The sequence below is a fragment of the Ornithorhynchus anatinus genome, chromosome 4 (assembly GCF_004115215.2).
Source record: "Ornithorhynchus anatinus isolate Pmale09 chromosome 4, mOrnAna1.pri.v4, whole genome shotgun sequence".
In the NCBI taxonomy this organism is placed as follows: Eukaryota; Metazoa; Chordata; class Mammalia; order Monotremata; family Ornithorhynchidae; genus Ornithorhynchus; species Ornithorhynchus anatinus.
In genome coordinates, this window is record NC_041731.1 from 117,746,589 (window position 1) to 117,763,860 (window position 17,272).

Consider the following 17,272-nt stretch of genomic DNA (forward strand, 5'->3'; position numbering starts at 1 on the left):
TCCTCCTTCCCAAATCTAAGGGGCTCTATTCCTTCTATAACTGCTTGACTTTTTGACTGCCTTAGACATTGAAGACCACATTCTTCCCCTGGAAACACAATCTAATTTTGGTTTTTCTGACACATTTCTCTACCGGTTCTCCTCTTACATCTACAACTTACTAGACTCGATCCTTTTCATCCACTCATCCCTTGCCTCCCAAGCCCTAATTATGGGTGTTCCTCAAGGTTCTTTTCTGGCTTTTCTTTTCTTCTCCTTGGGAACTCATCAACTCCACTGTTTTATTTTTTTTGCTTAATGGTATTTGTTAAGCTCTTACTACAGTTTAGGCACTGTACTAAGCACTGGGGTAAATACAAATTAATTGGGTTGGACACAGTCCCTGTCCCACATCGGGCTCACAGTCTTAATTCCCATAACATATGAGGTAACTGAGGCACAGAGAAGTTAAGTGACTTGTCCAAAGTCCTACAGCAGACAAATGGTGGAGCCAGATTTAGAACCCAGGTCCTTTTGACTCCCAAGCCCGTGATCTACCCACTAGGCATGCTGCTTCAATTACTACCTCTGGGTAAGTATTTGGAGATAACTGCTTCTACTGGAGAAATATCAGGGCCAGGGACCAAAACCTACAGTCACTCAGGCCCAGGGTCTGGAAATACCCTGCATAGGCCTCTGTGGGGATGGGAGTATGAATGATGCTATGAACATATGTCTGGACAGACTTGGTCCTGGACAGACATCACACAGTTCCCCCCAGCCAATCTTGGGGACAGATCAACTGGGGACAGATAAATCTGAGGTTTAGCCTTTACGATGGTCTTCCGACAAGTATTTGGAGATAACTGCTTCTACTGGAGAAATATCAGGGCCAGGGAAACTACCTCCTTGCGGATGACTCCCAAATTTACCTCACTGGCCCTGACCTCTTTTCTTCTCTGCAATCTTACCTTTCCTTCTGCCTCCTGGACATCTCAACATGGAGGTCCAGCCAGCATCTCCAGTTCAGTATGTACAAACTCAACTTCTCATAGTTCTTTCCAAATCCTCATAATGATTAAAAAAAATTACCATCCTCTTCATCTCTTAAAGCTGCAAACTTGGCAGTATCTTTGGCTCCTCCTTCTCTTTCAACCTCTGTATTCAGTCTGTCATCCAATCCTGGTTGGTCGTTCCTTCACAACATTTCTCAAATCTGCCCCTTCTGCTTTATTTGAATAGTTACCACACTAGTCCCTCCTCCTTTCCTTCTGCCCTCCTCTTCCCCCCCACCCTCTGCTCTCCCCACTTCCCCTCAGCACTGTGCTCATTTGTATATATTTTTATTACCCTATTTATTTTTGTTAATAAGGTATATATATCCTTGATTCTATTTATATTGATGATGTTTTCTTGTTTTTGTTTTGTTCTGTTTTGCTTTGCTGTCTGTCTCCCCCATTTAGACTGTGAGCCCATCAATGGGCAGGGATTGTCTCTATCTGTTGCCGAATTGTACATTCCAAGTGCTCAGTACAGTGCTCTGCACCTAGTAAGCACTCAATAAATACTACTGAATGAATAGTCCAGGCACTGGTCATATCCTAGCTTGACTAATGGCTCAGCCTTCTCACTGGTCTTCCTGTTTCCAGGCGCTCCCTTCTCCAGGCCATACTTCATTCTGTCACCTGGATCACTTTTCTAGAACATGTACATTATCTCCCCACTCCTCAAATCCTCCAGTGGCTACCTTCTTTTAAAATGGTATTTTAAAAAAATACTTACTATGTGGCCAACACTGTTCTAAACACTGGGATAGATACAAATCAATCAGGTTGTACACAGTCCCTATCCCACGTGGGACTCACAGTCTAAGTAAGAGAACAGGTGAGGAAACTCAAGACCCAGAGAAATGAAGTGATTTGCCCAAGGTCGCACAACAGGCAAGTATGTGATGGAGCTGGGATTAGAACCCAGGTCCTCTGACTCCCAGGCCCATGATCCTTCCACTGGACCATGTTGCTGCCTTCTTGAGACCCAGCAGACACTTCTGATCAGAGGCAGTAAGGAGCCGAATCAACTCTCTATCGCTCCCATTTATCCCCTTTCTTCTCCCACTGCTCCTCAGCCTGCACTCTTGGTTCCTCTCAAGCTAACAAATTCACTGGACCTCATTCTCATCTCTCCTGCTGCTGACCTCTTGCTCACTTTCTCCTCCCTGCCTGGAACACTTCCCTCCTTCACGATTGTCAGACCCCTGCTTTCCCCATTTTCAAAGTTCTTATGAAATCACATCTCCTCCAGAAGGCTTCCCCCAATTAAATCCTTATCTCCCCAACTTCTATCCTCAATTGCCCACACTTTCACACCACTTAAGCCCTTAAATAGTCACCACACCTGACCTGTTTCCCTTTATAAGATATAATAAAATGATGATACTTATTAAGCATTTACTATGTACCAAGCACTGTGCTAAGTGGTGGGGTAGATACAGGATAACGAGATGAGAAATATTCCCTGCCCCACATGGAACTCACAGCCTAAGAGGTAGAAGAAGCAGTATCTTAGCCCCATTTATAGATGAAGAATCTGAGGCATGGAGAAGTTAAATGGAGAAGTAGTGTAGTCTAGTGGAAAGAGCATGGGTCTGGGAGCCAAAAGGACCTGGGTTCTAATCCTGGCTATGTCAATTGCTTGCTGCGTGTTATTGGCCAAGTCACTTCACTTCTCTGGGCCTCAATTTCCCCAACTGTAAAATGGAGATCCCTATTCTCCCTTCCACTTAGACTGTGAGTCCCATGTGGGACAGGGACTCTGTCCGACCTAATTAACTTGTACCTCAGCACCTAGAACAGTGTTTGACACATAGTAAGCAATTAAGAAATACCATAATCAGTCAGTCAACCCAAAGTCACACTGCAGACATACGTCAGACCTGGGAGTAGAATCTAGGTCTCCAGGTTTCCAGTCCCTTGCTCATACCCCACATCATAATCTCTGTTTCTTCCTCCTCTCTATAATTCATATCTGTCTATTTCTTCTTCCCCACTAATAAACTGTAAGCCCCTTAAGAGAAGGGATCTTTCTACTGTATTCTCCCAAGCATTAATACAGTGCTCTCACTCTATCTATTAATCAATCAATTGTATTTATTGAGAGTTTATTGTATGCAGAGCACTGTAGTAAGGGCTTGGGCGAGTTTAATATGACAGAGTTGGTAAGCATGCTTTCTACCACAAGGAGCTTACAGTCTAGAAAGGGAGACAGAAATTAAAACAAATTACACTGCTGGGTTAGATACAAGATAATCAGGTTGTCCCATGTGGGACTCATAGTCTTAATTCCCATTTTACACATGAGGTCACTGAGGCACAGAGAAGTGAAGTGGCTTGCCCAAAGTCACACAGCAGACAAGTGGCAGAGCCGGGATTAGAACCCACGACCTCTGAATGCCAAACTCATGCTTTTTGCACTAAGCCATGCCCGTGTCGCTGAGGGTGGGTGTATATCCAGTGCTTAGAGTGTACAGATTCAAGTGCATAGGCGGCATACAAGGGAGAGGGAGTTTGGGAAAAGAGGTCTAAGATTGAGAAGACCTCTTGGAGGGTGATGTAATTTTAGTAAAGATTTGAAGGTGGGAAAAGTGTGGTCTGTCTTATATGAAGTGGGAGGAAGTTTCAGGCCGAAGGGAGGATTCGAGCAAAGATGGATGACACTGAGGTACAATGAGTGAGTAGGTTGGCATTACAGAAGCAAAGTTGTAGTAAGAAATCAGTGTGAGGTAAGGTAGGAGGAAAGCTGAGTGAATGCTTTAAAGTCAATGGTAAGGAGTTCCTGTTTGATGCAGAGGTGGATGGGCAACTGCTGGAGATTTTTGAAGAGTGGAGAGATGTGGACTAAAGAATGAAGTATGGACTGGTGGGGGGAGAGACAGAATGCAGCACAGCCTTGTGGATAAAGCGTGAGCCTTGGAGTCAGAGGACCCGGGTTCTAATCCAGGCTCTGCCGCTTGCCTACTGTGTGACCTTGGCAAAGTCACTAGAGCTCCCAGAGAGGAGGTAGGCATTCCTGACCATCTTATCTCAAACCTGAATGCAGAAAAAATGGGCAAACTCAGCGGACGGATGGCTAAGGCACACGTTGGCTACCCAGACAGCAGTTGTGGACTCCTGATGACAAATAGGTTTGATTATTCAACAGCCTGCCTCATGTCTCAGACAATGACTCCACAGGGAATGGAGAGGGTTTTTTCAGAGATTTCATTAAGAGCATGGCTAGAATTTTTAACATAGAAGTGCTCGTTCTGGATAACATCACATACTGTGGTACACAGCCACAGAATGCAAGATCTTTTTCCAAAAGAAATTTATAATTCTGATCTCTGAGAGCTAGAAAAACTAATTTTGATTTTAAAATCTCAAACCAATCAAGCAGCGACATCAATCGAGGAGTGCTTACTGTATGCAGAGGACTATATTAAATACTCCTATGCAATATTAGGGGAAACAATTTCATACTGACAATTCTAGCTAATGGTTAATTCTTTTGGAGCGGAATTGCACTGGCATTATATTCCACCTTCAGGACTACTTCCAGTGGTCACATGGGACAGTTTTTCAATATAATGAACTTTCATTCATTGTAACTCTCTGATCGGAGGTTTAGAATGTGGAGAACTGTCCATAATCTTCCTCCGTGCTCCTTAGGGCCCACTGAGAATTGAGAATGCACACTCCTATAAACGTTTAATGCTTTCACACTCAGCTTTGGGCCTCACCAGATATTGGTATTGTGGCAAGTGCATGACACTTGGAGTTGGTAAATTTAGTTTTTGACTCCAGGTCTGCTCTGTAACTTTAAACAAGACTGTCTCTGGCAATACACCATGCAGTTGACGAGAAGCCCACACCTCAGAAGGAGTTTGGGACTGGTTTCTGAGGGACTGGGCAAGTCACTTCATGTCTGTGCCTCAGTTTCCTCATCTGTAAAATGGGGATTAGGAGTGTGAGCCCCAGGTGGGACAGGGACTGTGCCCAACCCAATTTACTTGTATCTACCCAAGCATTTAGTACAGTATTTGACATACAGTAAGCGCTTAACAAATTCCAGAATTATCATCATCATTAAATCACCCAGTCCCTCTGGACCTCAGTTTCCTCAACTGTAAAATCAAATCAATCAATCAGTGGTATATGTTGAGCGCTTACTTTGTGCAGAGCACTGTACCAATTACCACGGAGGTGGATGGGCAACCACTGGAGTTTTTTGAGGTTGGGCATGACAAGATAAGATACTGTTGGGAGTGTACAAGATAAGTTTCCTGCCCACAGTGATTTTATCTTCTAGAAGGGGAGATAGATATTAATATAATTAATAATACATAATTCATAGATATATACATAAGTGCTTTGGAGCTGAGGGTGAAGCCAATACCAAATACCAAACTGTGGAGGTCCCTCAAGGTTCAGTTCTGGGTCCCCTTCTATTTTCTATTTATACCCACTCCCTTGGAGAACTCATTTGCTCCCATGGCTTCAACTACCACCTGTATGCAGATGATACCAAATCTACATCTCCAGTCCTGATCTCTCTCCCTCTTTCCAGTTTCCAGTCTCCTCCTGCCTTCAAGTCATCTCTACTTGGATGTCTTCCAGGCACCTCAAACTTAACATGTACAAAACAGAGCTCCTTATTTTCCCACGCTAACCCTGTCCTCCCCCTGACTTTCCCATCACTGTAGATGGCAGTACCATCTTTTCTGTCTCACAAGCCCATAACCTTGGTGTTATCCTCGACCCCTCTCTCTCATTCAACCCACATAGTCAATATGTCACCAAATCCTGTCGGTCCCACCTTCACAACATAGCTAAAATCTGCCCTTTCCTCTCCAGCCAAACTGCTACCACATTAATACAATCACTCAACCTATTCATTCATTCATTCAATAGTATTTATTGAGCACTTACTATGTGCAGAGAACTGTACTAAGTGCTTGGAATGTATTCCACCTGGATTAGTGCATCAGCCTCCTTGCTGACCTCCCAGCTTCCTTTCTTTCCCCACTGCACTCCATTCTTCACTCTGCTGCCCGGATCATTTCTCTACAAAAGCGTTCAGGGAATGTCACGCCCATCCTCAAAAAACTCCAGTGGTTGCCCAACCACCTCCCTATTAAACAAACACTCCTCACCACTGGCTTTAAAGCAGTCCATCAATTGCTCCCTGCTACCTCACCTCACATCTCTCCTTCTACAATCCAGCTCACTCATTTTGCTCCTCTAGTGCCCCAATCTCATCAGTCTCACTGCCAACCCCTTACTCACATCCTGCCTCTGGCCTGGAATGGCTTCCCCCCTCAAATCTGCCAATTAATGTCCGTCTTTTCAAAACCTTACTGAATGCACATCTCCTCCAAGAGACCTTCCCAGACTAAGCTCCATTTTTCCTCATCTCTCACTCCATCCTGCATCACCCTCACCTGCTCCCTTTCCCCTATCCCAGATGCACAGCACTTATGTACATATCTATTTGATTTATTTGTATTGTTGTCTGTCTCCCTCATTGTAGACTGTAAACTCATTGTGGGCAGGGAATGTCACTATTTATTGTTGTGCTGTACTTTCCCAAGTGGTTAGTACAGACCTCTGCACCCAGTTAAGTGCTCAATAAATATGACTGAATGAATGAAAATGCCCAAAGAGTACAGATCCAAATGCATAGAAGATGCAAAAGGGAGAGGAAGCCAGGGAAATGAGGGTTTAATTGGGGAAGGTATCTTGGAGGAGATTTGACCTTAATAAGGCTTTGAAGTTGGGAGAGTGATGGTCTGGCATGTATGAAGGGGAAGGGAATTCTGGGCCAGAGGGAGGACATGAAAAAGGGGGTGAGGTAGATGTGATCAGAGTACAGTAAGCAAGCTGGTGCTAGGGGAGCAAAGTCTGTGGACTGGACTGTTATAAATCAATGAGGTAAGGTAGGAGGGGACAAGCTGACAATGCTTTACAGGTGATGGTGAGAGGTTTCTGTTTGATGTGGAGGTGGATGGGCAACCACTGGAGGTTCCTGAGGAATGGAGAGACATGAAATGAACGTTTTCATAGAAAAATGATCCAGGCAGCAAAGTGCCGACTAGAGTGGGGAGAGACAGGAGGCAGCGAGATCAGTGAGGAGGCAGGTGCAGTGGCCCAGGTGGGAAAGGATAGGTGTTTGGTTCAGTGAGTTTGGATGAGAGTTTGGATGAGCTTAGTACAGTGCTCTGCACATAGTAAGCGCTCAATAAATACTATTGAATGAATGAATGAATAAGAGGAAAGGATGGATTTAGTGAGGTCGTGAAGGTGGAAATGACAGGATTTGGTGACAGGTTGAATATGTGGGTTGAATGAGGGAGATGAATTGAGGACAACGCCAAGGCTTGTGAGACATGAGGGTAATGGTATTGTCTATAGTGAAGGGAAAGTCAGGAGGAAGGCAGGGAACATAAGGAGTTCTGTTTTGTAAAATGATAATCAGATACCTACTCCCTTATCTTAATAATGTTGGCATTTGTTAAACGCTTACTATGTGCAGAGCACTGTTCTAAGCGCTGGAGTAGATACAGGGTAATCAGGTTGTCCCACGTGAGGCTCACAGTCTTAATCCCCATTTTACAGATGAGGTAACTGAGGCACAGAGAAGTTAAGTGACTTGCCCACAGTCACACAGCTGCCAAGTGGTAGAGCTGGGATTCGAACCCATGAACTCTGACTCCCAAGCCCGTGCTCTTTCCACTGAGCCACGCTGCTTATCTTGTGAGTCCTTCCTCACTTTTTTCCATCCCTATTCTGATCTTCTGGAAATTCAATATCCAAGTGGATGTTACTTCTTTGTTGACCTTCCCGCTGCCCTCTTCCTCTTTCTCCTCAACTCCACCAACTTCCTGTTTCACCCCACCTCACCCACCAACCAACTTAAGCAAGAGGTTGATCTCATCATTTCTAGTCATTGTACAATTTCTAATCTCATCAAATCTGGAATTCCTCTTTTCAACCATAACCTCCTCACTTGTCAAGGGCAGCTGATCGGCCAAAAAGGATTAGGATGGAGTAGAAGCCACTGGATTTTAGCAAGGAGGAGGGCATCAGTGCCTTTAGAGAGAGTGGTTTCCATGGAGTGAAGGGTGCGGAAGCTAGGTTGGTTGGAGGGGGTCCAGGAAAGAATTGGAGAATTACCTTCCTCATAAAACTGTCCGGTCTCACTCAACCCACAGAGACTTCTGATATATCGACCCCTCCGTTTCTCTAGTCATCATTCTCCATTTGGTTTCCTTACTCAACCTATACGCATAAATCCGTGTCCTCAACTCTGCTCTCTCCACTGAATTCAACTCCTTCGCTCCCTTATCCCTCCATCGATCTTGTATCATCAACCTTCAGTCCTGGATCATCTCCAGAAGCAGCATTGCCTAATGGATAGAGCACGGGCCTGGGAGTCAGAAGGTCATCGGTTCTAATCCCAGCTCCACCATTTGTCTGCTGTGTGACCTTGGGCAAGTCACTTAACTTCTCTGGGCCTCAGTTCCCTCATTTATAAAACAGGGATGAAGACTGTAGACACTAGTACAGTTCTATGCACACAATAAGCGCTCAATAAATACAACTGAATGAATGACTGCAAGTTCCATGTGGGGCAGGGACTATGTCCAACCTGATTATACCGGCTCTGCCACTTGTCACCTGTATGACCTTGGGCAAGTCATTTAACTTCTCTGTGCCTAGTTACCTCATCTGTAAAATGGGGATGAAGACTGTGAGCCCCACGTGGGACAACCTGATAACCTTGTATCTACCCCAGCGCTTATAACAGTGCTTGGCACATAGTAAGCACTTAACAAATACCAACATTATTATTATTATCTTGTATCTACCCCAGTGCTGAAAACAGTGCCTTAACAGTGTTAAGTAAGTGCTTAACGAATAACATAATGATTATTATTATTATTCCACAGATTTATTCCTCTGCTTTTCTGCAAGAGTTGTGAAGCACTATTGGTGCTGGACATCAGGCCAACCTCCTCCGTATCAAGCTCGTCATCTCCTGCTACTATTCTGTCCTCTCTTCCTCCCAGCAACAATAATTCCCCATCCTTATCGACTGCCATGTCCATTCACCTGCACTGTTTCAAACTTTTAACTCCCTCCTCAAACCCTGCCACCCTGCCTCCCCCATCTGTTGCCCCTAATGACACTTACCACCTATTTCAATGAAAAACCTGAAATCATCAGGTGTGATCACCCTAAAATCTCCCCTGCACCTCTCTAGTCCCACTCTCCTCCTGCCCCCTCTTCAACTCCCATCCTTCACAGTAGCATTGTGAGAGATCTGCCTCTTCTTAAAAATCTTAAAATCTTAAAATCTTAAAAACCTTTCACCTGGGCACTTAGAATTTCACCCCACCCCTACAGTATTTATGCACATATTCATCTGTAATCTGTTTTAATGTCTGTCTTCCCTTTAGTTTTCACGATCTATGTGGGCAAGGATCAAATCTACTTACTCTAATAATAATGATAATAATAATAGTAATAATAATAGTGGTATTTTTTCAGTGCTTACTGTGTGTCAGGTACTGCATTAAGCACTGGGGAGGATATAAGCAAATGGAGTTGAACAGAGTTCTTGTCTGAGACGGGACTCATAGTCTCAATCCCCATTTTACAGATGAAGTAACTCAGGCACAGAGCAGTGAAGTGACTTGCCCAAGGTCACACAGCAGACAAATGGTGGAGCCAGGATTAGAACCTACGACTTTCTGACTCCCAGGCTGTGGTCTATCCATCACCCCATGCTGCTTCTCTCCCTTTCTCTTAGTACACTGCTCTGCACACAGTAAGTGCTAAATGAACAGCTTTAATTGACTGATTTAGGGTGTCCAAAAAGCTGATTTTTTTATCTACTCTCCAGTGATTGGAGCAGTGCTTGGCTTAGAGTAAGTGCTTAATAAATACTCCAATCATTTAGGCATTTGAAATCTTTACAGTGAATGTGTATCACTCAGTCAATCAGTCAACAGTATTTACTGACTGCTTACTGTATGCAGAGCACTGAAGGCTCACCTTTTCCAGTAGGCCTTCCCAGACTAAGCCCCCTTTTCCTCTTCCCCACCCCCTTCCTCCCGACTCTCTTCCTTTGCTCTACCACCCTCCCTACCCCACAGCACTTGTTTATATAGATACATATTTGTAATTATATTTATTTATATAAATGATGTGTATATATCTATAATTCTATTTACTGATATTGATACTATTGATGTCTGTTTACTTGTTTTGATATCTGTCTCCCCCCTTCTAGACTGTGAGCCCATTGTTGGGCAGGGATTATCTCTATCTGTTGCCCAATAATACATTCCAAGCACTTTGTACCGTGCTCTGCAAATAGTAAGCGCTCAATAAATACGATTGAATGAATAAATATCTATAATTCTATTTATTTATATTGATGCTATTGATGCCTGTTTACTTGTTTTGATGCCTGTCTCCCCCCTTCTAGACTGTGAGCCTGTTGTGGGCAGGTACTGTCTCTATTTGTTGCTGAACTGAATTTTCCAAGCACTTAGTACAGTGCTCTGCATATAGTAAGGACTCAAAAAATACAATTGAATGAATGAATGAATGTAGTCCGTGCTTGGGAGAACACAGTACAATAGGGTGGGTGCAACAATTCCTGTCTATGAGGAACCCACAGTCTAGAGTGGGAGACAGACATTAAAATACATTTTACATAGGGATAATGCCATAGCGTGAGGATCTGCATGCGCATGGGCCTGGGAGTCAAAAGACGTGGGTACTAATTCCGACTTCACCACATACCTGCTGTATAGCCTTGGGCAAGTCTTTTAAACTTCTCTGTGCCTCAGATACCCCCTCTGTAAAATGGTGATTAAGACTGTGAGCCCCAGGTGGGACATGGACTGTGTCCAACTTGATTAAGCTTGTATTTAACCCAACATTTAAAATGATGCCTGGCATATAGTAAGCACTTTAATACCATTAAAAAACCAAAAAAAACCACCCCAAAACCAAAACTGTACATAAGTGCTATAGAGCTGGGGGTTGGGTGAGTATCACAGTGATTAAGGGGTACACACCCAGGGAGGAAACTTTCCTTAGGTCCACCTGGAAGTTCTGAAAGTTTCATTCCTTGGTGTCACAGATAATTTTACTCTCTGAACTCTTCCTTTCCTTCACTGTTCACATATGTGGAACTTTAATCCTTCCTCCCTATCTCCAAGAGAGCAGAGAGCATGTCTTTTATTTGTGTACACTCTCCTAAGCCCTTATAAAGTGCTCTGTAGAACAGGCACCCGATCAATATGGCTTTTGAGGATGATTGATGATTTAAAAGTAATCACTTGTGTCTTATCTCCTCTCCTTTCCTCCAACCTTATCCATTAGCTTTTCATTTCTTCCTAAACCTACATTCAATATGATTTTCTCACACCTAATCAGGAAAATAAAACATGTGAAAAGTTTCTGTGCAACTTTATTTCATTTTTACATTTTCCCAAACTTCCTTAAAAACGACTGTTTTCAATAGCTTGTTTTGATTCTATGGGATTAACGTTAAAAATAAATGATGGCATTTGCTAAGGGCTTATTACGTGCCAGACACTGTACTAAATGCTGGGTTTGATACAAGTTGGACATAGTGCCTGTCCCATGTGGGGCTAACAGTCTCAATCCCCATTTTACAGATGAGGTAACTGAGGCCCAGAGAAGTGAAGTGACTTGCCCAAGGTCACACAGCAGATAGGTGGTGGTGCCCGGATCAGAACCCATGACCTTCTGACTCCCAGGCTCATTCCCTATCCACTACGAAATCCTTGGTTTTTGCAGTCCCATAGCTGGATAGAGTCGTCACGCAATGTTTCCATAGCAGATCCAAATACCAATCAAATAATGCAGTGAAATGCATTACTCTCCTACATAATGGACATTAATGGACAGATTTAATATACACTGTCTTTTTAAAGTTGAAAAAAATCCTTTACCCCCAGATAACTCGTTCCAATTTGGAGCTGGAACCGCATAAGTCATGACTTCTTTTTCCCCAGATACAACGCCACTTTCAGCTAGCATAAATCAAATACTTGCATCTTTAGCAGAAATACATGGACACCATATGTGGCTCCAAACTGTACTAGGAATCCATTTGGGATTTTAGCTTTGTCCTGAGGTGTGTTGGTCTGCAATGATTCAATTCAAAAGGCTCTCCAGTCCTAATTTAATTTTATTTTATTCATTTATATTAATGTCTGTCTTCCCCTCTAGACTGTAAGCTCATTGTGGGCAAGGAATGTACCCATTATATTGTTGCACTGTACTCTCCCAAATGCTTAGTACAGTGCTCTGCACACAGTAAGTACTTAATAAATATTCATTCAATAGCATTTATTGAGCGCTTACTATGTGCAGAGCACTATACTAAGTGCTTGGAATATACAATTCGGCAACAGATAGAGACAATCCCTGCCCAGTGACGGACTTACAGTCTAATCAGGGGAGACAGAGACAAAAACAAGACAACAGAATCACGATAAATAGAATTCAAGGGGATGTACACTTCATTAACAAAATAAATAGGGTAATAAAAATACATACAAATGAGCACAGTGCTGAGGGGAGGGGAAGGGAGAGGGGGAGGAGCAGAGGGAAAGGGAGCTTAGCTGAGGGGAGGTGAAGTGGGGGAAGGGGAAGGGAGCAGAAGGTGAGGGGGAGCATCAGGAGCAGAGGGACAAGGGGAAGTTCAGTCTGGGAAGGCCTCTTGGAAGAGGTGAGCTCTCAGTAGGGCTGTGAAGAGGGGAAGAGAGTTAGTTTGGCGGAGGTGAGGAGGGAGGGCGTTCCAGGACAGTGGTAGGATGTGGGCCAGAGGTCGATGGCGGGATAGGCGTGAATGGGGGACGGTGAGGAGGTGAGTGGCAGAGGAGCCGGGCGTGCGGGGTGAGCAGTAGAAAGAGAGAAGGAAGGTGAGGTAGGAGGGGGCAAGGTGATGGAGAGTCTTGAAGCCCAGAGTGAGAAGTTTTTGTTTACCAATGGTGGTGGTGGGCAGAGAAAATATCTGTTACATTGTTAAACTGTACTCTCCCAAGTACTTAGTGCTTAGCTTGGGAAGCAGTATGGCTTAGTGGAAAGTGTAGGGGCTTGGGAGTCAAGATCATGGGTTCTAATCCCAGCTCTGCCACGTCAGCTGTGTGACTTTGGACAAGTCATTTAACTTTTCACTGTGCTTCAGGTACCTCATCTATAACATGGGGATTAAGAATGTGAGCCTCACATGGGACAACATAATTACCTTGTACCTACCCCAGTGCTTAGAACAGTGCTTGGCTCATAGTAAGCCCTTAACAAATACCATCATTATTAGTAGTGGTACAGGACTCTAAAAACAGTAAACATTCAATAAATTAGATATACAGACTGATAGTGATGGTGATAGCAATAGCAAGTATGGAACATATCTACCACTTCTTTTGGATTGTACTCTCCCAAGCACTTAATACACTGCTCTGCATCCAGTAAGTGCTCAAGAAATGCCACTGATTGATTAGTAATAGTAGTAGTGTTTTTTAGATGTTTACTGTGTGCTGAGTACTATTCTAAGTATTGGGAAGAATATGCTGTTGGAAATTAGACACAATCCTTGGCTCTCAGGGGCTCACAATCCAATTTTCTATTTGGTAGTGTGAGGTTGTACACAGTGAGGTCCAGTAAACCAAGTGGAGGCGATTAACATGCACTAGGGAAGTAGTTTCAGACTGAAATTTGTGGAAATGTGGAGAAGCAGCGTGGCTCAGTGGAAAGAACACGGACTTGGGAGTCTGAGGTCATGGGTTCAAATCCCGGATCTGCCACTTGTCAGCTGTGTGACTGTGGCAAGTCACTTAACTTATCTGTGCCTCAGTTACCTCATCTGTAAAATGGGGATTAAAACTGTGAGCCCCACGCGGGACAACCTGATAACCCTGTATCTACTCCAGTGCTTAGAATAGGGCTCTCACATAGTAAGCACTTAAACACCAACATTATTATTCTGCTCAGAACTTAAATCTACTCATCAGGATCTCTGGGGCCTTTCTTGTCAGTCTAGTCCTGGTACGTGAGTAAATCCAGCAGCAGAGCAGTTAGGAAAGTACAGATGATCTACCACACTCTAGGGAGTGAGAAAAATTCTGTCCATCTATTCTCTAAATAGGGACTCATGGGGTAGGGGTGGTTTTACAAGGGTTAGTCACTTCCTTAGAGCAAGGTGAGAGGGCTTAAATCCAAACAGCTGATTCTTACCTTCCAAAGTTGGCTGGAAGAAACTCCAGAAAGGCATCATTCAGGTAGAGCTGGGTCAGGTTTAGAAGCTGTGTGAAGCCATCAGGGAGCCTAAAAAGGAGTTAAAGGTTCAGTCATTGCATCAGTATTGCTATGGCAACAGAACAAAAATGTAGATCCCTTAGGAGAACAAAAAAAAGTGCTAAATTTCCAGCCCCTCCTTTGGGATAACAGTAACTGTGGAATTTATTGAGCAGTGTGTTACATCTTGCAAGTTTTGCCTGTTATTAAAACAAATGGCATGCATCCTCTCCACGCTGATATCCCAGGATGAGATTTATGGGCCTGCCAAGTTGAGACCACGTCTTTCGTTTCTCCTGTCCTACTTTCAGCTTTTTAGCAGGGGAATTCTTCATGAAAATGAAAAGTGCATTGCCAACTGCATTGCTTTTCATAATTTTAAAACCGGGGTCCTTCTCCTCTTTGACAGAAAATATTCATTCGGATAGACGGACCTGTCTCCCATCTCTCTCCTTTTATAATTAAAGCCTGTCAGTCATTACTTCAGTTCCCAAATGGAAAATTGAATTGCACGCTCAGCATACCATCTTTATTTAAAATCTTTACTTCCCACTCCCCCTACCCGAGGCGATATCCATCTAACGTGTGGTCTCGATTTGTAGTTGTATTGAATCGGGCTCATATCAGGCTTTGGCCTTAATTAGTGCCTTGAGAACAAACCCCAAATGGTTGTTGTTTACCAATGCTGCTTCTAAGAGTCGCCGATATTTTTGGAAACCCATGGCTTCTGTCAGTTATCCAGATGCAATGCCGAGAAATGTATTTTCCATCTTTAATTTTTTCCCCACCAACTTTAGTGTAATGTAATATCTTGCTCATGGGTTTCTGGTTCATGTTTCTGGAGAAGAAAATTGGTTTTCCTAAGTTTATGAAAATGAAAAGACTCTGTTTAATCCTTTTATGGACTCCTATATGCTACTGAATTGAGAAGAGATGTTTTTCTAAGATATTTCATTCTGGAAACAAAATCCGACAACATGAACAAATGTACTTGGCATCATGGGCACAACTAAAACCTTGCTTAAAGATGCAAATATTCTCAACCAAAGAGCAGTACATGAGAGAAAATGAATGTATTCAAAGGGGCTTATCATATGCCTAGGGCAGATGACCCGATTTGACCTAATAAGCCCCTGGAAATCTAGCAGGGGACCATTGGATTAGGTGGGATGGCAACTTGACTGCTTAGCTTCTGGACTGATCCTGGACTGGTTCTCCATAAGTACTACTGATGGATTGACTAGTCTGATTGATTGATTGTCTGAGCCCTCATTTTCTCTTTTCCCACTCCCTTCTGTGCCACCCCTGCACTTGGATTTGCACCCTTAATTCACCCCTCTCTCAGCCCCAAAACACTTAAGTATACATCCCTACTGAAAGCTCACCTCCTCCAGGAGGCCTTCCCAGACTGAGCCCTCCCTTTCCCTCTGCTCCACCTCCCCTCCCTATTCCCCCTACTCCCTCCCTCTGCTCTAATCCCTTCCCCTCCCCACAGCACTTGTGTATATCTGTATATATTATTTATTACTCTATTTTATTAATGATGTGTCTATATCTATGATTCTATTTATCTATTTTGATGGTATTGATGCCTGACTACTTGTTCTGTTTTGCCATCTGTCTCCCCCTTTTAGACTGTGAACCTGTTTTGGGGCAGGGATTGTCTCTATCCATTGCTGATATTGTACATTCCAAGAATTTAGTACAGTGTTCTGCACCCAGGAAATGCTCAATAAATATGACTCACTGATTGACTGATTGAGAGACAGGAAGGTGGTGACATTTCCCTGAGGTGCTGTGACATTGCCAGTCTTTTTCCTTTGCTAGTGTTCAAATACCAGAGTACTGGCTCACACACAAGTGATGATTGCAATGCCTTTGCTATGCAGGTGACGATCTAGTTCCTTAAAAGCTACTGGTGCTTTAAAACTTCCCACCCTCAGACCCTATAAGCATGTTGTGGGCAGGGAATGTGTCTGTTATATCATAATACTGTACTCTCCCAAGCGTTTAGCACAGTGCTCTGCCCACGGTAAGCACTCTTTAAATGTGAATGACTGACTGATGCTGCAAGTACAAACTGCATTGTGGACAAGGTTGTCCATTATCACCAGAAGTTTCCAGCTGAAAAGATGAAAGCTTTCTCATCCTGGTTTTATCCCAGATGCAAGAACCTTCAAAAAAACCCAGATTGGGTCTCTGGAATTTATTAGCTTTTCAAAACCTGCCAGCCCTTCCCAAACACCTCCCACCTACTTCCTCACTAATAGTAATAATAAAAAAAAGGTCTTTACTGGGAGCCTGCTGAATTCTAGCACTCTACTAAGCTCTTGGAGAACCCACACACAAGTAAAAACTTAGCCTCTATTCACCCCACAATTTAGAAATGTGACTCGCCATCCATATAACGGATGGAAAAATCCAATATTATAATATCATCTCTTTCGCCTACATGGTTGTAAGCTTCCTGACAGGGTCAAGAAAACAATTAACAATGGTTTCTTCTAATATGTGGCATTCATCCCATTTTATGGCTCAAACGGTCCCTAATGAAAACTATTTTTAGTTAGGTTAAGTACCTCGTTAAGTGGTCAGGGCAGAAAACACTCAATAAAAAAGACCATTGATTGATTGATGATCAATTTATGGAGGGAAGGATCACAGAAATTAGATCCCCTGCACCACCAAATTGCTTGTAAGCTCTAGACTGTAAGTTCCTTGAGAGCAGGGATCATGTCTAACTCCTCTAGTGTATTGTCCTCTCCCAGGTGCCTTAGTACAGTGCTCTGCAGATGGCATGCCCTCAATAAATTTCACCGATTAAGTGATAGCATTCATTATGAGCTGTTGGTTTAGGGATGGCCTCAGCAAGTATTCAGAATGTCAACAGCAACAGAATTTGCTGATTTGAACAC

General features: G+C 43.4%; 1 protein-coding gene across 3 annotated transcripts in view; it reads right to left on the reverse strand.

Moving 5' to 3' along the window:
* The window catches only part of LRRC7 (leucine rich repeat containing 7), a 551,725-nt gene that overhangs the window by 269,381 nt on the left and 265,072 nt on the right, over positions 1-17,272 (reverse strand). For all 3 annotated transcript variants that reach the window (XM_039911928.1, XM_039911927.1, XM_039911926.1), the window contains exon 6: positions 14,298-14,387. In XM_039911928.1, coding sequence (XP_039767862.1) covers positions 14,298-14,387 — 90 coding nt within the window. The remainder of the gene's footprint in view (positions 1-14,297; positions 14,388-17,272) is intronic.